Raw genomic sequence first — 20050 nt, forward strand, 5'->3', positions numbered from 1 at the left:
TATTTCCCTGAACTGACATGTCGGGTTCGGTATGGAACAAGTGAGTCATTGAGTTTTATTTACATGTTTAACATATGAACTGGAGGTAGGGTGATTCTTCACCCCTGTGAAAAGATATAAGGGCGAAGTGAAGTAGAAACTGAATTGTGATGATCCCGACTACTGTGCAATGACATCATCGCCGCTACTCTCCTTCGATACCGACCATCTCATGCACTAAAGGGGGCCATTAACAGGAGCAACTATTATCCCCTGAAGAGGGAGCTACTCTGTACCTGAGCTCCGGTGTGACCAAGAGATGGGACTGCGAGTCAGGCAGAAGCTGATCTTCAGGCCAGTTTGCTGGGTGGCCTCAGGAACCAACTCGGTTTCTCGCCCGAGAGCTGCGTCAAGGTGAAGTCATTCCAAGTATAAATTGGACTTCTTACTTTGTATATCTGTTGTGGTTTTCTTTTTTCGTAGTATTGCATTGTAGAATATCTTTTGTATATTTCTGCAATTCGTCTATATCAGATAGATTCCATTCTATTTATATACATAACCACCTTTTTACATCGTTTCTATACAAGTGTAAGAAACATCAACCATGAGTGACCCAACCAACCCCAACATTGAGAAGCGAACAACCCCACAATGGGCTCTGTACCAGCGTGAGAACTTTTGGAAAGTAAACGATGGCCAAACAGTCCCGTTCAACACAGGTACACACCACTTCCAAACCCCAACTCCATCTCAACCAGCTCGCTAACAAGACTTGCTGTGCAACAGACCCGAGAAAGCTCGAAGAGGAGGCACACAAGAAGTTGAGCCAAGGAGGCTGGTACGAGAATCCCACTCCCCTCATAGATGCCTCATTAACCCATCCAGGTTCTATGCATCCTCCAACGCAGGCATGTCCAACACCCACCTCGCCAACCGGCAAGCCTTCTTCCGTCATCGGATCATCCCCAACCAACTAGTGGACACCAACCAGCGAGACACCACCACCGAGATTTTCGGCCACAAAGTATCCGCGCCAATCGGCTTCGCGCCCATTGGGATCAACAAGATTTACCACCCATCCGCCGAGCTCGCAGTAGCCAAAGTGGCCGGCGAACTCAACCTCCCCTACTGTCTCTCCACAGCAGGAAGCACCCCGATCGAGAAAGTCGGCGAAGCTAACGGCCAAGGCAGCCCACGTTTCTTCCAGCTATACATGCCACATGATGACGAGCTGACCTTGTCCCTGCTCAACCGAGCCTGGAAGTCCGGATTCGACGCGCTGATTCTCACAACTGATACCTGGCAATTGGGCTGGCGACATGACGACGTCGCTAATTCCAATTATGCCTTTTACCGTGGCATCGGCGCGGACCTTGGCTTGACGGATCCGGTGTTCCAGAAACGGTGTCGCGAGGCGGGCATCGATCCGGAGAAGGATGTGGTGGCTGCATCGGCGAAGTGGATTGATTCAGTTTGGCATGGGCGTGCTTGGTCGTGGGAGAAGATCCCCTGGTTGATTGAGCAGTGGAAGAAGATTTCTGGTGGTCGGCCGTTCGCGATCAAGGGGATCCAGTCTGTGGCGGATGCGAAGAAGTGCGTTGAGTATGGGGTTGATGGGATTGTGGTGAGCAATCATGCGGGCAGACAGGTGGACGGTGCTATTGCTAGTCTTGATGCGTTGGAAAATATTGCCAATGCGGTCGGTGATCAGATTTACATCATGTTTGATTCTGGTGTTCGTGGAGGCAGCGATGTCGCTAAGGCGCTGGCCTTGGGAGCTCGCTTTGTTTTCGTCGGCCGGCTCTGGATCTGGGGTCTTAGTATCATGGGTGAGGAGGGGGTTCGTCATGTGATGAAGTCGCTGTTGGCCGATTTCGATATCTTGATGGCTGTTGGAGGGTACAATAGCGTCAAGGACTTTGATAAGTCTATACTAGGTAAGGTGATCAGGATATTCTCTTGGGGTGAAAGCTAATTGTGTTGTCAGAATCGTACCCGAAGTCATACACATTGATCCCGGACAAGGTTCTTTAGATATCTCGATAGTGGATGGCGGATGCAATGTTTTATACCATTTCGTTTAGATAGGGGTTATTGCGAGTAAGCACTGGTGAAGTAAGAATGAAAGTTGATTGATTAGAGAAGGACTTCGAATGTAAGGTAATATGACCCGCACGCTGTCTAGGCTCTAGAAAAATATGCAGATACAAATCAGCAGCACTTGTAAACAATGCATACGTTTCCCGAGGTTCAGACGTCGAGTGGATGCGAAAGCCTTTCCCCAAAGCTAACTAGAGCCAAAGCATGAAGGAAGCAATCGCCAAAGCAGAGAAGAAATACTGAGGAGCGGGCATGGTCATTCCACTTCCCGATTCAGCATCGGATGAACTACTAGAGCTAGCAGAGCTCGTTGTAGTCGTTGAGCTGTCCGTTGTAGTGGATCCCGAGGTACTGCTTGTTCCAGAGCTCGTAGAGTTCGACGTAGAGCTGCTGTTCGAGGAACGCTCTGCAAACCCGACCCGTAACTCGTCGTAGTCAAACACGGCATACACATTTTTGAGGAACGTGTCGCCCAGGAGCCAGATGTCATCACCGAATAGGTCATAGCTGATAATGTTCGAAACGCATCCAGAACCAGAGGTTGCTCCCACGTAGTCCTTCGGAGAAATGGTGTAATTCACACCGGAGAATTGCACTTGTAGCTTAGCAGTCGTGTTGCACGGAATAATGTGGTAGTCTCCAGAAGAAGTGGCGTCGGGAATCAGACTGTGCAGCGTCTTCGAGTCGCTCGAAGGAAGCATAGCGTAAGACGTGCCGGTATCGATGATGGCAGACTTGTTGGAAAAATCGCATGAAGTGCCGCTAACATAAACATCGTCCACAGGAATGCGCCAATAGCTGTCCGATCCGACGGTATCGGTGTAGGTGATATCGCCAGTGTACTTGTCCTTGTCAGTAGTGCCAAAGCTGACGGTACCGTCCTTGGCGGGGCTACGCGAAAGGGCAAATCCAACAATGTTCGACTTGAAGACGTTAGTTTCTGCAACAGCATCCATGAAGGTTGGGTTGTTGTAGGAACTATCGTTGGTTCGACCAAGACCGAGAATGCCATCCATGGGGTACGACTCGAAGTTATCCGATGCGTTGGAAGCAAGCCCGAAAGTCATCTGTACAGTTACATTCGCAATCGTGAGCTTGTCTTTGCCTAGTAAGCCGCTGACAGACCCGGTTCCGTAGCCCACACTCCACTCTTCAGATGTCATTTCAAGGGTCGAGGAATCGTCCGATCCGAAGGTGTTGTGCATCGTGCAGGGCGTGGACGTGCAGTTGGTACCGAAGACCCATGTATCAGAGCCTCCTGTGTCGAGCAACATGTACATAGATTTCTCATCGGATCCAATATTGACAACAGAGATGTATGATATGTCGCTACCATCTTGATCGAGAGCGGCGGTGTTGGACCAGGAGGGAGTTTCGGCTACCACAATCTTGAAATCATTGTCACGGCGAACGGGAACCCTTTTGATGTTCAGCGACAGGGACTCATCGCTCGCAGGTGAGGCAGTGTCATCTGTCAGAGCATCGCTTGGTTTTGGTACTGGCAAAAAACGGCGAGATAATGAATCACGAGTTGAGATGTCATCCGACGTATCGAGTTCGATGGTGTATGGAATGAAAGCCGTGGCACCGGCGCAAAGATACGCTGCTGTAACGAGACGCTGTGAGAGATGCATAATTTAGAACAACCAAGAAATAGATGCAAGCGAGGAATTTATCGCAATTGCCTGATGCAGACGATGAGATGCCGAATGCTCCTATTCCAGCCAGATCAGGTGATACAAATGTATGATGATAGAGTAGAATTTGGTTTTAGACAGATTGAGAGTAATAATTCATAGATGGTGTCAATGGCAGAATGACACAATCAAGACAATGCTCTAGAACTATCAACGATAGATTGCTAGTGAAAAGACACAAGTCAAGATAAAAAGAGATGATCGAAAGATAAAGTGCTAAAAAACGAATGCTGAACAAAGAGAGTGAATAGGAAGAAACGAGGCGAGTCGAAAAAAAAGTAATCAGAAAAAGTTAGTTGTAAATGTCGAGAAAAAGAAGAAAATCAAGAGAATGAACACGGAAATGAAAGAAGAAGAAAAAAGAAATAACACGCAAGTGCTGTTCATGCAGTTAAGAATTAAGATGCAGCCTCCAGGAGAATTCACACTCAGGCACAGAATGATTATGCTTACATCGTGGGGAGACCCAAAGCCTAAACGGCCCACTCGGCAGGTTTTCGCGGCGCAACGGACGCCTGCGACTGGCTGCTGCCAATGATCCAGGCCTCGATCTACAGGCCTTTTTTTGGCGGCGGTGGAGCCCAGGCAAGACCGATCATGTTTTTCCCCTGAACACAGTTGTGAGGGACGTACAGGCAGAAATGAGTCCGTGAAACATCAATTTTCCATTCTTAGTATCATACCCTCCTACTATCGGTTTTTAGCAATGATAGATTAGATATCCGGTGCCCTTGGCGGAGAATACCGTACATATATAGCACAGACTACCTACCTACCTACCTAAGAGTCCAGAGACATTCCCTAAAAGATTGTAATTTCGCCAGCTAATCTTAAAAAAAGCTCTCCTTAATATCCATATTGACAACGAAGAAGGCCCGTTCATTTCGCATCTTACCTAAGAGGGGTAGGCCACCTTGTTATGTGCGGTGTCCAGAACATGCACCAACCATTGCGATGACGACTCCTGCGCCACTGAGGGGGCATCGTAGTCGACGGACTCTCATCATCAGCCCCCTCCAACTGTAGCTTGGCATTTGAGTGGATCCGTAGGGCGTCGCATTGCAGCTGCAATAAGCCAACGACCGTCGAAATTGACCCCGTAGTCAGTTGGCTGGGAGCGAATAACCAAATATGACGAGTCATCTGAAAACACCCATTGGTAAATCGGTAGCAGGTCTTCTAACTATTCCAGGCACCTAAATTGCGAGATGACGAGGACCGATAAAGCTTGGTATATTCCCAGGCATCCATCGCTTCTCCCAGTGGAACTGTTTTAAGGGAAAATATCAAGGAGGTGTTCGTGGGCTGATAGATCTGAGACACTACCGTCATCGAATAACCATATGAAGAATGTTGGTGCTTAATGCCGGAGTTCTGCAATGCCGGGGTTCCGTGCTCGCTGTTCGTTCAACTTGACAGCCACACCACCCATGGATTCCATCACCACGAAGGTCGGTAGACAATCGACCCCGCAAAATGGATCCAGGGAATGAGAGACGACAGCATATTCATTATCACCCAGCGTTCTCAGTAGCAAGTACAAAGAATGGCAAGAAGAAGAAAAGAAAAAGGCGGGGGGTTGTTCGAGGAAAAGCAAAGAGGTTCCCAATTTCCAACGAGACTAAACATGAAACAACTCAGCATAGCCGAGGCAGCCACTGTGGCCGGGCTAGACTAGTCTCAGCTCTGTCAATTACAACAGTGAAATGAAGGCACCATAAGAGGCTTAACAATCAATATTTGTGCTGAAGGACTATTCCCGAAATAAAAGTAATGAAGATTAATGTCCCTTGCATTATGCGTTCTAAAAGGTACGACCCTCGAAACAGCAGCAGCGGCTTTGCCCGAATCTAAAACGGTCCCCGGACATCTTCTCCCCTGACACACCCGCCGCACCCGAAAGTCAGGAACAATAACCACCCAGACATGCATCCGAGGAGAGAGAATCAAAAAGTACAGTGAGAGCCTCACCACTTCAATATGCGGTATTTATTACATCCTGTTATGATGTAAGACCTCAATGGCCTAACAACACGCCTTGAGTAAATTCACATGAGCCACTCCCAACGGTTTGAGGTCGGAACATATCGGGGGATAATCCATCAGTCCACGACGGTTTTACTGATTGACTTTACCCATTTCCGGGTCCCCGGGAACGGCTTTTACCTAGGTTAGATCGGAGTGATGATAATTTTGCCCTGCTCCGATCTGATAAGCCTTATTTCCCCGGCGTGCACAAGGTGCGCCTTAGCATGCATGGTCCGAATCGTACCTAGGTTACGCCACTCAACCGGATGAGCTGATTGATCGTGCTTTACCCGATGGTCCACTTCTTCCATCATCCGGGGCATGTGTCGTGTGCTATTACCGGTCTATACCAGGTGGGTTACATGAGGACTTGCTATTATGGACAGACTGTAGTGTGTATCCATGAAAGAACCAGAATGGATTTGATAGGATCCCTCGACAGAGGATCATAACTATGTTTCAATCCCGAAAAACATTGGCAAAAGGACGGCAATAAGGGCCCTTGGAAGTGTAACCATCACACATCGCTAGAAACGAGACAGAAGACATAATCAAACATGAAGGCAGCATCAATGTTTCTGAGCTTGCTGCTGTTTGGAACCTAAAAGATCCTCCAAGAAACCACTCCAAAGTTCCCGGACGACACCTGGTTCGGAGGTACCGTTCTGTTGCTTCTTCAGCTCCTCGCCGAATCTGGACTTCCCAACCGTCTCGGTTAGGGAGAAGGGATCGATGTCCACGGAGTGATTGTCAACAACCTCGGTCATAGGACTTGCGGAGATGTCACCAGCACCCCCGGACACGGTGTAAACCTGGGGCCTCATGGGGGCCTCTTGCGACTGGGTCGGGTCATAGTGGGTATAGATGTCGGAAAGGATCGGGATTTGCGGATCGGCACGAGCAGCAGGTGCATCGATCTCTGCCATAGAAGGCATGTAAGCGAAGTCAACGGTGGATGAGTCACCGACGGCCTTGCTAGAACGGGAAGTGTTGAATTGACGGCCATGGTTCTTTCTGTGTTGAGCAAGAATGTTAGTTCCGAACTGGCTTTACCCGAGGTAACGGGCTGTCATGATGATCAAATCTACATACTCAGCGCTAGAGCTGCCGTTCATCCTCTTCATAGCGATGCTGAAGGCACGGGATTGAAGGAAATCATGGTTGGAGAGGCGTTCGACAAGCTGAGCGACGCGGATAATGGTTAGCCATAACTGTGGGTTGACCAGGAGTGTAGATGTCATAGATAGCATACCTCAGACTGGGAGCCACTAGATCTCAAGGACCGCTTCACACATTCAGTCTTCAGATCAGCCAGAGTGCGGCTGGCATACAGGGAAGCCCTGTCCGAGACATTGGCGGGTTGTGCAGATTGGGCGCCGGTGATGTGCAAGCCCCGACGGATGTATGGGGTGGTAGAGTGCTGCTGAGAGAGCACGCGGAGAGCGCGCAAAGAACTGGAACGAGGAGCTGCCATTGGAGATGTGATGGGAGGTAGAATGAGGAAGAGTTGAGCTCGTTGATATGTGCGGGTTTGGTTGAGGGAAACAAATATAATGGTCTGGGCAAATAGTTGAGCTCAAGAATGTAGAGCTAAGTATTTGATAGGAAGGAGTCAACAATTCAAGCAAGTACTGTAGATGGAAGTGACCGGCTATGTACAGCGGAGGGGGTTCGAAGGGGAGTTTAGGCACCAGAGATAAAGTAATGGAATGTGAGAGAGAAGGAGAAGGAAGAAAGAAAGAGGGAAGCAAGATGGGGGAAGCAGGCCGTACTTGAAGGACAGGCGGACAAGCGTACAGGCGTTGCTTTGCAGGAACCAGTTGGGGGAGTGATGAGCAAGCGACCTTGCCTTATCCACACGCTCCCTGCTGGGGTGGACACTCACTGGGGCCGGCGGTCTGGCCAAGTCTGCCGGCTGTTAATAGTAGAATGGAACCACTTGGTCCCGACCGAATAGATCGATCGATATGATCCTCCAACACCCCCAAATAGGTAATTCTGCCCTTCGGACTCTTCCTCTGATCGGCTTTTGTCTGAAAAATGATCGTCTGATTATTTGTTTTCCATGAGTTGGCCATCCCCCCCTATTATCCGGTTTCATTACGAATCTGATTCGAACAGAAAATCATCTCGTCCAAGGTAAAATAAATGGAAATGATAGTCATTTAGCTCGTGAGGGGTAGAGAGATGTGTCAACCACGGTAACAGGTACGAATGACCTGTCCCCCCAGCTCTCCCAGATCATGATATCCGCCAATTTATTCAGGCTGTCTGCAGCCCATACGGAGAGGTTACTTTTACCATCTGGTGCCAATACGGATGGGCTGGGACTCTCCAATCGCAGCCTGCATAATCACCGGCGCCATCATGCAGACTGGTGGTCGGAGCAGCCAATGAACTGAACATTACGGACATTTCTATTACTACTCGGTACACCGGAGTCGCTGGTCAGTCGCTGATCGAGGGGCATTGGAAACACGCATTGGCCTGGCACTGTCTGGGATATGCCGTTCCTCGAATGGCAGATAGATTAGCTCCCCCTCATCGCAGGCGCATTATCCTTCCCCTCCTCTGCAGCAGCGGTACAACATCCATGAAGGTGCGCTGTGAGTATATCATCGAGCATTATTATCTAGCGCGATGCGCGAGAGGGGCAGGAGATGATCCCTTCTTTTCTTGAAGGGTGCTACATATCTGTCGTGGTATTTTTTCTTCTATTCCTGCTAGACTGATAGGTAGTCTCTCGCTCATTACTGGCAATCGGAGTTCGTGAAACTCTGCGACTGTCCCGTATTACATCAACCACTTTTGAGTTTGTTCCACCATCCGGACTGAGTTTCCCACTTTTAGACCTGAAGATAGTCTTTCACTTTTATCCTCATCAACAAGATACTCGAAATCTAATCCTGTGCAGGAGTGTCATGACAGGAACAACAACTCAAAACGTAAGCTGTTGCCCTGTACGTGGTTTCCTAAAGCAGTAGTCCATCCATCTGCGGCGACACCTTCTATCTCCGTCCGTCACAACCTGCTGGAGCTCGGCGGCCGTGACGCAATGAAGAAACAACCAACGACATTCGAGAAGCTTACTAGCGCCAACGGGATTAAACCAGCCAATACCGTACTTTACTATGCCTCTTACCGAGATGGATGCGTGTACAGACCCAACAACCGTCCCTCATCCAACCTGCCAGGTAGGTCGATCTTGAATCGGGTGATTCTAAGTGGAAACAATGATTGGCAGGATGGATGGGACGATGGATGCTTACTTGACAGAGTTGTACTGTGTAGCATGATGCGACGCTCAAGGCTGGAGATGACTGGCTCGGGGAGTGCCTACTCCCCTCAACAGTTGAGGAGCGGTGAAGTGGAGACGGACGGGATGGGGCACGTGAGGTCGATCTGGCTTGCCCGGCAGCTTCCCCGTGGATCCTTCCCCCGACTAAAATTAAGGTACTCTGATTTACGCTGTAGTCCCCATACTCTACGGAGTCCCCTTTCACCTCCTCCAGCACTTCCGCGACGAGATACTCTGATATACGCCGTAGTCTACATCCTCTACGGGGTTACTCTTCCCCATCTCATTTCAGCCCCTGATCCTGCGCCCTCAACAAACGCAAACTCAGCCACCATGACTTGTTGGTGCTTGCATCAAAAGTAATATTCTGGGAATTGTTTCGGTGACTCCCGTATCCTCCGCAGGATTCCGGCGGTTCCCTCCATCTTCCATTCTATTTTCTTGTCTGTCTGAATGTCGTACTTCATGCATCAACTGATGAGATCCTTCTATGGCCTTTCCTTCTTTGGCTTCCGGAGAAGCACATTTCAAACCTGACTAGATACACGTTAATAAGTGCTTATCAGCCCTTGCCCGTTTGCTAATTGCATCGACCCAGTTAAGTCATGTAGTCATCGGAGTTAGAACGTGCAGGTACAATAATCAACTGAAAAATATGACCTCTCCACTACGACTTGGCTGTCGCGTCTTGGAGCTTTGATCTAAGTATGGCAGGGATTCCAAGAAATCAAGGCTTCAGCCAGCCCCGCATTAGTCTGTTTTCATATGCATTTGCATTGATAACCCCTCCAAGCATGTGAATCGTCTCCATCGTCTTTATCAGGGTCCCCAACGCGGTATTTACCTTGCGGATCCTACGACCCTCCCTGCCTAGGCATACACATTTTCAGTTGCTTACCTACCTTATTCGTCTAACGGTATATACATCCCTTGCATACATAGCATAGCTTGGACCCGATAGGTAAATGGCAGCTCTTTGCCTTTACTCTTCTTGATAGCTGAAAAAGCACGCCATTGTCTGGATCCACGCAAGTGTCGTCCGGCCACTTCCACGTATCCGAAGTTCATATCTCTCAAGTAGCGCTGACTATCTATGAACTCATGGTTGGATACCGATCGATGTGACATTCTGGTTGCTAACTAGCATGCCCCTCCATATCCAGGGACTGATACGACGAGTGCTATCAATGAAGCATGAACCATGAACCATGCGACTAGTCGACTGTCTCTGACTATCTTACCTTGCGCATGCCACAGGAAGCCTGTTCCGGCGAGTAGTGACCGTTTGATGATTTATTCTTATGTATTTCGGAGAATAATGATTCTACGTGTATACTCGGACTACGAGATACCTCGACATATCATCACCTTGGAAGAAACACAGGCGTCACTTGGTATAGTACCATTCAGCAGATAGCACCTTTCATATTGCCAATTCATCCACATACTTTCTATCTTTAACTTGGAACGCACCTTCAGGGCGTTCAAGCCTAACGTACGGCAGAAACGTGCCTAACCTATACAGTTGTATACCGCAAGGCTACACAGTCGTAAAATTCATCAACCACATGGCCCAAATAAACTTCACAGAACAAAAAGCATGCAACTTCCTACCGACATGTAAGCCACGAGTCACAAACATAATCTTCATCGCACGACGCACCAACAAGCACATACGACGGGTCCAGCATCCAAACTAACCTAGGTACTAAAAGCTTGGGGTACTTCCTTATCTCCTATCTGCCTATCTAAATACTCCGCCGGGGAAACCAGACCCTTCTCCGGCGGTGGGCCGGCCATACATAACTAATCTGAATAATACACCTTGACATAATCAATTCAACTCATAGCCACAGCCACAGCCACACAAATTCGATTGTGATCGATGACTGTGGCTGTTTCCCAAGCCATAATCATCCCCAGAATTTCAGGCACCGCAACCGCATTCTTGTGAGTCAGTCAGGCATTGGTACCTTTACCTATCTAGCTTACTATTATTCTATTTTATCCATTCTGTCCCGCTTTCTGCTCTTCTTGCCCCTTTCCCCCCTCACTCGCCCTTGTAAGGCTGTGTGTGTTTCCATCTAGGAGGGAACATTTTTCTCTATTTTCTCCCAACTAAAACGCATACTGATGCAACGGGCTACTACTGGTGTAGGGTATCTCGTGAGACAGTTTGGTACTACTGCTACTACTATCAAGAGTAATAATCTGAGGGGTTGTTGTTTTAGATCACTACTACTAGGTATGTTGCGGAGATCCCAGGCTATATAGGTTCTGTGGGGGGCGGGGTGTTCCTCTCCTGCTTCTTATACTCGTGACTTGTGGAGGGTACTAGTGGGGTAAGAATGGTTGTGACTGACTCATTTGCTTTTCTTTTTCTTGAAAATTTAGTGTCTTTGGATTCTGGTATTAGTACTGGTACTATTACTAGATTTGCTGGGGTGGCGTTGCATCGTCAGCGTGCTTCTTATTCTTCTTGTTCTATATTAGGCAAAAGAAGCTTTTCTACTACTACTTCGCTTCATTATAGTCAGGGATACCTGGCTAAGAGTGCAGTCAAGATGGGTGATTCTGAGGCTGTTCCTGCTGCTGCCACTACTACTAGTAAACCTATCAGATATGTTGATGTAGGTAGACATTCACTGCCCCGTGAAACCCTCGCTGTTCGTTGTCATAGTAGCTAATGCAGAGACTCTAGATTGGAATCAACCTGAGTGATCCCGTATTCTCGGGTAGTTACCATGGCAAACAGGTTCACGACAGTGACCTGGACGACATTGTACAACGTGCAAAGGACATCGGGTGCCAGAAATTCATGGTGACTGGCTCCGACCTGGAGGAGTCTCGGCGCGCACTTCAACTTGCACATGACTACCGTACGTTTGTTATCGCCCCCCTCAAGCAGCAGTGATTTCATCTGACTTTACCTCCCTTGCAGCTGGATTCTGCTATGCAACTGTTGGTGTTCACCCTTGCCAGGCAAAGATGTTCGATGAGTACCCCGGTGGACCTTCCAAAATGCTCGAGGAGCTCCGGACTCTCGCATTGCAGTCGAAGGAGAATGGACAGGCTGTCGCCTTCGGTGAAATTGGCCTGGATTATGATCGCTTGTTTTTGAGTGCGAAAGAACCTCAGCTGAAGTACTTTGAAGCCCAGTTGGATCTTGCTGTGGAAATTCAACTCCCTCTTTTCCTTCATTCTCGCGCTGCTAGTGAGGATTTCGAGAAATTGTTGGGGCCGCGACTGGCCAAGCTCCCGAAGAGAGGACTTGTGCATAGTTTTACAGGGACTCTGGAAGAGATGGAGCGCATGGTGGCCCTTGGGCTTGATATCGGCGTGAACGGTTGCAGTCTGAAGACAGAGGAGAATCTCGAGGTGGTGAAGGCTATTCCGCTAGAGAGACTCCAGATTGAAACAGATGGCCCTTGGGTATGCCTCACTTTCATGTCATTTGATTCGTGTTTTTACTGACTTTGACCTCTAGTGCGAAATTCGTCCTTCCCATGCCTCGTCTAAATACCTCAAGGGCGCGCCGGAATTGCCAAAGGCTGTTAAGAAGGAAAAGTGGCAGAAGGGTCTCATGGTCAAGGGTCGCAATGAGCCTGCCGCGATAGCCCATGTCGCCTACGTCATCGCCCAGATCAAGGGGATAACTGTGGAAGAGGTCTGCGAAGCGTGAGTATTTCCTCATACCATCGGAAATAGCCTGAATATGTCGCTAATTATTTTCCTTCTAGTGCTTGGAATAACTCGATCAAAATGTTTGGGCTTGGGGAAGATGCATGATTATGATGCTGCATCTAGAATATATTATTAGGCCCTCTGTTACAAAGCTTTCACTAACCTCGCATAGCCCCTCCATGAATTCCGGCTACCCGCTGAAGAAAAATTCACTTGTCTTTTGATTAATTATTATAGATAGATAATGATGATGGAAAAAATAACCCTTTAATGATGTTATGTTGGTGCCTTTTTTCGAAGTCGCGCCCGACCACCGATCCGTTTCTAGACGCTGAGTCAGTCGGCCCCAACCATGGTTCCTCACAACGGCTAGACTCTGCTCCTTGTCAACTGCTGCTGCTGCTGAAACGCAAATTCTATACTGCATTCTCCCACTCCCCTCTGTTTATTCTGTCATGAAGAACGAGAAGCAAAACTGTCGTCAGCCTTTCTGGTAGGTGCTTCCAGGAAGTAACCAACGTGAGTAGCTATCTGGCTTTACTCTGCCACGAGACGCTCGCAGGGGTTCCTTCTTGCTTCACTTGAGAGCTGCACCGAGAGCTGCGCCGCACGTGTCTGTTCCTGCTTAAGCATTGTGCTCGCGTGAGGTCTGACGGCAGAAGCTAGCTCGCTTTCTATTGACCTTCTTTTACATCAGCTCACCGCCCATACTTGTCCCAGCTCCATACTACTCAGACCTCATCTCTTATTCCGCCCTAGGTTGTGCGTTGGCTACTGAAGATCCCTTCAATCCATTTCATCATCGCAAAAAGACGGATCTTCTACCATCGTCATTATGTCTCCTTGTCGGATCTTTTCCGTTTGAGGCTTGCGAGTCAGCCTTACTCGTGTCTCACAAGCTTTTCCTTTTGCGCATAATCCCTTTCTTCTCAAGGCAGTTTCCGGTTATTGAGCTTGAGGCTGGTTCTTCTTGCTCCTGGTGGTCTTCATAGCACCCCCCCCCCCCCCCCCCCTACTCCCCCCTTTCTCTTAAATTCGAAGTGGTGAGACCTCTGAGTCTTGCTACTTCTCTACGGAGGTGTTGAGTCATACAGCCGCTGGGTGTCCGGATCACCAGGATACCAGTATGGCCTGTCCGTTGACCGAGAAGAATTCGAACAGCTCTCTTAAGAGTACCATTGGTGAGTGATTAGTTCGCTGACAGTGAACATATTGGGCTTTCCTGATTTCTCTATTATCGTCAGTTGCTTACAGTAGCTAACCAACGTTCTAGATATAGCTCGTCATAAAGCCTCCTCTGTGGAGTCTGAGTCTGTACAGTCAGAGCTACCAGCTAATTTTGGAGAGGTCGTGAAAGGGATATATCGCTCTTCCTTTCCCTACCCCTGGAATCTTACAGCACTCAAGAAGCTGGGACTGAAGACCATAATGTACGTGTCTCTGCGAGCTTGCGCATCCATGACAGTTAACTAACAAGACCTTAGAACACTGGTTGATGAACCATACCCCCAAAGCCATGTGATGTTTATCAAGGAGAACGGCATTGCACATCATCGCATTTTGGTTCAGGCAAACAAGGACCCTAATGTTAAGATACCTGACTCTGTCATGTGTCGAATCCTTGAGCTTCTGCTCGATAAGAGCAACCATCCTGTTCTCGTCCATTGCAACAAGGGAAAGGTAAGCACTTGTCTTCTTTTTGATTTTGATGCGTAACTAATATTCTTTATAGCATCGTACCGGATGCGTGGTTGCCTGTTTTCGCAAACTTCAAGGCTGGGATTCATGCGACGTCATTGAAGAATACCTTCGATATGCCTTTCCAAAACCGAGATTACTCGATGAAAACTACATAGACCGATTTGACCCATCTCAACTTCATCAACTTGCTCAGTCTTCCGGTGTCAAGACGTGGCAGTCATCTGGGCTCTTCAAGATGCCACCGGAAGAACATGATAGAGACAAGGAATCCCCCAACTGCCACGTTCCTCCATCCCTTTAAAGAGGTCCGTGCGGTTCTATGACTCAGATCAACTATTTGATCAAACCTCCAGCCTCCGATTTTCCATAGGTCAAACGACCTCCGTCCTGACAATCCGATACACTCCGAGAGATCCGCCACCTGTCCCTTATCAAGAGACAGTAGGAATGATCGTTTCAGAACCCCAAATCTTCCCATTCTCCGAATACTATCCCCTGATTATTTCTTTCCTGAACTAAAAAGCATAAAATACTTGTCGACGACTGGATCGTGTTAAAGAAGACTCAATGCTGTGTCGGAGGGACTTCCATTTTTGCTATACTCGCTTATTTTATACCCCCCCAAATGTCTTAAGATAGACTGGTTCCTGGTACTTGTTGTCACTCCGTCACTAGTGTACTATTTATTGTGGGAGTAGATTGGTGATTTTCCGTCTTCAATAGGGCGTGCGTGTCAAGAGAAAGACACGGGAAGACAAGATGCCATTTTTTTATGGCTAAAGTGTATTTTAGACAATCGTCCTACTAAACTCGAGGAAGAAGAGATTATACCTTCATAAACTTATATACCCACTAGGTTTGGGAACGTATAATAGTCCGAAGTACTAATAATAACTGGATAAGTTAGGAGAAGCTCAGGTTTCCTTGGACATAGCTATAGATCAGGATCGTTATAACTCGTCTAAACCATATGATAGTAATACGCAGATATAGTACCTACCGTATATACTAGTAACATGCCTTCTCCGACAAAGATAGTAGTATCTTGACAACATTGAGATACCATAATGCTCAAAAACTACTGCAGAGCATATCGTCGTCACCGTAGCCATCTTCTAATCCTTCAAGCTCTACCATATCATCTGAAACCAGCGTGTGAATTATATCATCTTCATCAGATCGATTAGACATAATGTCATCATCGTCATCGTCGTAATCATCCTGTGAGAATGGCAGTGACCCGCATGATGAAGAAGGTGCAGCAGCCGTAGTCGTCGATAGCATCGCGCAGCTACTACTCTCATCGGGCTCACTGTAGCCAAGGAGTTCTTCTTCTTCATCGGAAGAATAATCTGGTTCTCCATACATTCTTTCTTCGACTGGCGACGGCTGGTCTTTGCATTGAGGGTTGGGTGATGGGGCCTGAAAACGCAGTTTTCGGGATGCTTGTGGCTTGTAGAGCTGTTTCTGGGCGATGCGGAAGAGGGATGCACTTATAGTGTTTTCAATATTGTTTGTGTCTGTGTTCGCTGTAGTGGGGTGAAGCGTGTCTCTATTGTTTAGCTTGCCTAGTTTGGATTGAAGGGATTGGTGGTTGGTGAGCTTGAGTATGGAAGAAAGTGATTTCGTGATGGAGGGGATTAGGGCTGATCGTTGACCGATTTCCTGGTGGAGGGGTGAGTTATTCGTTCTCGTTGTGGTAGTGATGTGCCTTACCCTGTGGTAGTTCGGGTTAAAGACCGAGGGTGCGAGCTGTGAAAGAGGTTGTAGCTTCTTGCTATGGAGAACACTCTGATTGATTGATGCAGTGCGTCCAAATAGAAGCGATTCGAGGCCGACTGAAAAAAGATTGTACAGCTGTTCACGCTGTTCCTTCGGGGGAATAGCTTCGAAGGATTCTGTGGGAGTGTGAGGGCTCTGTTCGCTCTCAAGCAACCCTTCTAGCTCATCGATGAAGGATGTAGCGTGAGTGCTATCAAAATCAATCGTATACAAATCTGGTTGGGGGTTTAGTAAAACACCATCTTGCGTGCTCTTCAGTATATAGTTCATGTAGCAATAGTCTCCTACCGAATCCGGTTCTGTCAAAGAGTCTGTAGTATCCAGTATATATAGCTGTGCGGTTTCGTCTCTGGTAGTGAAAGACATAGATGCATTGACTGTAGATAGATAAACAGTCTTGATGTAGTCTGGAGGATGAATATTGTCAAGATAATCGAATAACGTTGTTTTCCGTGTAGGTCTCGTCTTCGACTGTCTCAAGTCCTTTTGAATGCCGATGATGAGCTTGAAGGAGGTGACATTGTCGTAGTGGAGGTGACTATAGCTCTTAAATAGCGCAATAAGGCCAAGGTCTGACCAGAGCTTGATAAGCAAGCCATTCGTTAGCTCTTTTCACAAGACGAATTTACTCTGAAGCTGACCATGAGAATACCTTGGAACTACACATCATCTCTCCGACCGATGAAGCGAAAGCCGAGACCGAAAGGGCTATCGACGCACTGATATAAATCGAAATGCAGAGCTTGAGCTCGGGAGTTTGGAACACCCATAGATCTTGCGATTTGAGCAGCCTCCCGATACAGGCTGCATCCGTTAAGCCAGTGTCGTCGGGAATTAGTACTTGAGTTGAAGCATGAATATTGAGATCGATAGTTGAATCAAGGGAACTAAGTCGATCTTCTCCAAGATCAAGTGTCAAAACCATCCCGTGGCTTTATATAATGAGCAGTCAGCATGAACATTTTCTTCTGTGAAGTAGGCCCCCGGTCAACTGGGGGAAGTGGTTGTAGTAGACGAAATAGGAAAGGAGAGGCGGGATCTATGACTGTGGAGAACTAAGCGGGATAGACATCGCCGATCTCAATTCCCTGCATTTCTAGCTCTGCTCAGCTTCACTATGTGGAGTGTATGGTCGCATGAATGAAGCATGTCAGCACTATGACAGAATGGAGAGATCAACATAGACCAAGAACTCCGTAGTAAATAGGAACTAGGTACTCTCGAACATGAAGACTTATAAGTTCTCCACAGATCTTGTGTCACAAGCGCGCGGGATCGGAAGCGCATGAAGCTTATCGCGAATATACTACTCCCAAAAGGAAAAAGGGAGTCGTGCATCGCCAATGCAGCTTCAACGAATTGAGTAGCTAGTACAACACGGAGACATAAGCATTATAATTTCAAACGTTACAATTGTTTGTAAGTTGGTATGATCGCTGCCCAAAGCAGTAAAGGATTTGGGTGTTATTGACTGATCTATTGACGTTTATTTTTAGCCGGCTAATCGATAAGACATCACGTGCATGGGGATTGATTACCTGGCCCCTAAAGCATCCTCCGCATCAGGGATTCCTAGTTTCAGGAGCTTCAACAATTCAGCGATGCCCAGTGATGAAGGACAGCGCGCTCTCTTGGCTGACCAGAAAGGCCCTGATGGGCCGGAATCGCAGTCACTCCTCTCCGAGTCGCCGACACAAGACTTCGAGCTTGTGAACCATGCGGTCCCGACTAGCTCGACTCCCCGCGGACAGCCGCACCAGTCTTCCATATCACAGCCGGTACCAGAAGGACAGCGCCGCACTCCTCGAACAATGAACCGAGTTCGCTTTGACCTGGATGACGAGACCGAGGATGAGGACCACCCCAATGGTCGTCGCGACTCCGGAGACTCATGGCTGGAGGAAGAGGACTATGGCCGTGCAGACCGCAACCGGTCAGCCAGGCAAATGGTCCCTCTGCTGACAGACATCGAGGCCCCGAGCGTGACCCTGGCTACCTCCGATGAATTCTTTCCCGAAGAACACCTAGAAAGTGCGAGGCCGAGGAGTGGGATGCGCATGGCCTTTATGAACATGGCCAATAGCATAATAGGAGCTGGTATAATAGGACAGCCTTATGCCCTCCGACAGGCTGGCATGTTCATGGGAATTACACTCCTGATTGTCCTCACTATTGCTGTTGATTGGACAATACGCCTGATAGTGGTCAATTCGAAGTTGAGCGGTGCGGACTCTTTCCAGGCGACAATGCAGCATTGTTTTGGCAAGAGTGGACTTATCGCCATATCGGTTGCGCAGTGGGCATTTGCGTTTGGCGGCATGATTGCGTTCTGTATTATCGTTGGAGATACCATACCGCATGTCTTGAGTGCTTTATTTCCTTCCCTTCGTGATATGTCGTTCCTTTGGCTTTTGACCGACAGACGCGCTATCATTGTTCTTCTTGTTCTCGGAATTTCGTATCCCCTGTCTCTGTACCGCGACATTGCTAAGGTACAGTATCAGTAATCCACAAAGCTGAAGTATACGGTGCTGACAGTTCATTGTAGTTGGGAAAAGCGTCTACCTTCGCGTTGATCAGTATGATAGTCATTGTGGTAGCTGTGATCACGCAGGGGTTCCGCGTACCTCCAGAGTCACGCGGGGAAGTGAAGAGCCTGCTCCTGGTTAATGATGGCTTCTTCCAGGCTGTTGGGGTGATATCATTCGGTATGTTCAGGTCATTGGTAGACTAAGCGATCAAAAACCGTACTGACTGTTTGCAGCATTCGTATGCCGTATGTAGCATTGTCCCTTAACATGGCCCGAGACTAACAGATGCAAAGATCACAATAGCCTTCTGATCTACGGTTCATTGAAGAAACCGACCATGGACCGATTTGCAAGGGTAACCCACTATTCGACTGGTGTATCACTCTTGATGTGTCTAGCTATGGGCATTTTCGGTTTCCTTTTCTTTGGATCACAGACTCAAGGAAACGTCTTGAACAATTTTCCATCCGACAATATTCTGGTCAATATCGCACGACTGTAAGATCGCGGCCTATATTTCACGGACATTCAACAAGCTGACCTGAAGAAGATGCTTTGGCCTAAACATGCTCACTACCTTGCCGCTCGAAGCATTTGTATGTCGGTCGGTGATGACAACTTACTACTTCCCTGACGAGCCTTTCAACATGAACCGACACCTGATATTCACATCGGCATTGGTCGTGTCTGCTATGGCTATGGCTTTGATAACGTGCGACCTAGGTGCAGTGTTCGAACTGATTGGCGCGACCAGCGCTGCTGCACTGGCCTATATCTTCCCGCCTCTTTGCTATATCAAGCTGAGCAATGCGTCGCACAAAGCCAAGATCCCCTCATATGTGTGCATTGTGTTTGGCATAACTGTTATGGGAGTCAGCCTGTTGCAGGCCGTGATGAAGATGATAAGTAGTAAGTCCAAGACCCTATTCACCTTATGGCCTCCGGACTGGCTTTGCTAACATTTTTTACTTGCTGCCATAGATGAAGGCGGCGCGAGCACATGCAGTGCTTAGCGTAAAAAAAATTCTATTCGGCCTCCGAGCATATTTAGGCTCACTTCCCATCTGATAGACTTCATTTCTTTCTGGCTGCCTCGATATAAATGTACATACTGTCGTGCGCCATCACGTTTCTATATCCATTTTTGCCTCTTCCGTATAAATTCCTGGTACCGAACTATGTTTCTACATTGACATGACGGTGATAGCTGTGCTATACCAGCCGCGACGCCTCAGAAGGCAACACTT

General features: G+C 48.0%; 7 protein-coding genes across 7 annotated transcripts; 4 read left to right on the forward strand and 3 right to left on the reverse strand.

Annotated features, from left to right (window-relative positions):
• Positions 1-584: 584 nt before the first annotated feature.
• BO88DRAFT_401475 (L-lactate dehydrogenase) lies at positions 585-2038 on the forward strand (the record flags this gene model as incomplete). The annotated part of the gene is made up of 4 exons (XM_025705850.1): positions 585-701; positions 769-820; positions 868-1919; positions 1970-2038. Coding segments are annotated over 4 exons (1268 nt in total), but the record flags the coding sequence as incomplete, so codon positions are not given.
• BO88DRAFT_401476 (aspartic protease PEPAd) lies at positions 1991-4206 on the reverse strand. The gene has a single exon (XM_025705851.1). The coding sequence runs from the start codon at positions 3714-3716 to the stop codon at positions 2274-2276; it is 1443 nt and encodes a 480-aa protein (XP_025567695.1). The 5' UTR covers positions 3717-4206; the 3' UTR covers positions 1991-2273.
• Positions 4207-6253: 2047 nt separating this feature from the next.
• BO88DRAFT_107440 (uncharacterized protein) lies at positions 6254-7469 on the reverse strand. Its single transcript, XM_025701245.1, has 3 exons — positions 7060-7469; positions 6900-6988; positions 6254-6821 (listed from the first exon to the last, which is right to left on the reverse strand). Exons 1-3 carry the CDS (start codon positions 7279-7281, stop codon positions 6377-6379), a joined length of 756 nt encoding a protein of 251 aa, XP_025567696.1. The 5' UTR covers positions 7282-7469; the 3' UTR covers positions 6254-6376.
• A 3760-nt stretch (positions 7470-11229) lies between these two features.
• On the forward strand, positions 11230-13053 carry BO88DRAFT_401483 (3'-5'-exodeoxyribonuclease). The gene is made up of 6 exons (XM_025705852.1): positions 11230-11350; positions 11500-11735; positions 11807-11984; positions 12047-12537; positions 12593-12783; positions 12846-13053. The coding sequence occupies exons 1-6, from the start codon at positions 11239-11241 to the stop codon at positions 12892-12894; spliced, it is 1257 nt and encodes a 418-aa protein (XP_025567697.1). The 5' UTR covers positions 11230-11238; the 3' UTR covers positions 12895-13053.
• A 1065-nt stretch (positions 13054-14118) lies between these two features.
• yphA (tyrosine phosphatase family protein) lies at positions 14119-14791 on the forward strand (the record flags this gene model as incomplete). Its single annotated transcript, XM_025702674.1, has 3 exons — positions 14119-14225; positions 14274-14469; positions 14522-14791. Coding segments are annotated over 3 exons (573 nt in total), but the record flags the coding sequence as incomplete, so codon positions are not given.
• Positions 14792-15561: 770 nt separating this feature from the next.
• BO88DRAFT_441012 (uncharacterized protein) lies at positions 15562-17197 on the reverse strand (the record flags this gene model as incomplete). The annotated part of the gene is made up of 3 exons (XM_025709841.1): positions 15562-16155; positions 16207-16810; positions 16902-17197. The coding sequence occupies 3 exons, from the start codon at positions 17195-17197 to the stop codon at positions 15562-15564; spliced, it is 1494 nt and encodes a 497-aa protein (XP_025567699.1).
• A 663-nt stretch (positions 17198-17860) lies between these two features.
• Positions 17861-19966, forward strand: BO88DRAFT_380763 (putative amino acid transporter). The gene is made up of 6 exons (XM_025704547.1): positions 17861-18764; positions 18821-18980; positions 19037-19048; positions 19097-19301; positions 19354-19712; positions 19785-19966. Exons 1-6 carry the CDS (start codon positions 17874-17876, stop codon positions 19814-19816), a joined length of 1659 nt encoding a protein of 552 aa, XP_025567700.1. The 5' UTR covers positions 17861-17873; the 3' UTR covers positions 19817-19966.
• Positions 19967-20050: the final 84 nt, after the last annotated feature.

This window comes from Aspergillus vadensis, assembly GCF_003184925.1.
Source record: "Aspergillus vadensis CBS 113365 unplaced genomic scaffold BO88scaffold_2, whole genome shotgun sequence".
Classification (NCBI taxonomy): domain Eukaryota; kingdom Fungi; phylum Ascomycota; class Eurotiomycetes; order Eurotiales; family Aspergillaceae; genus Aspergillus; species Aspergillus vadensis.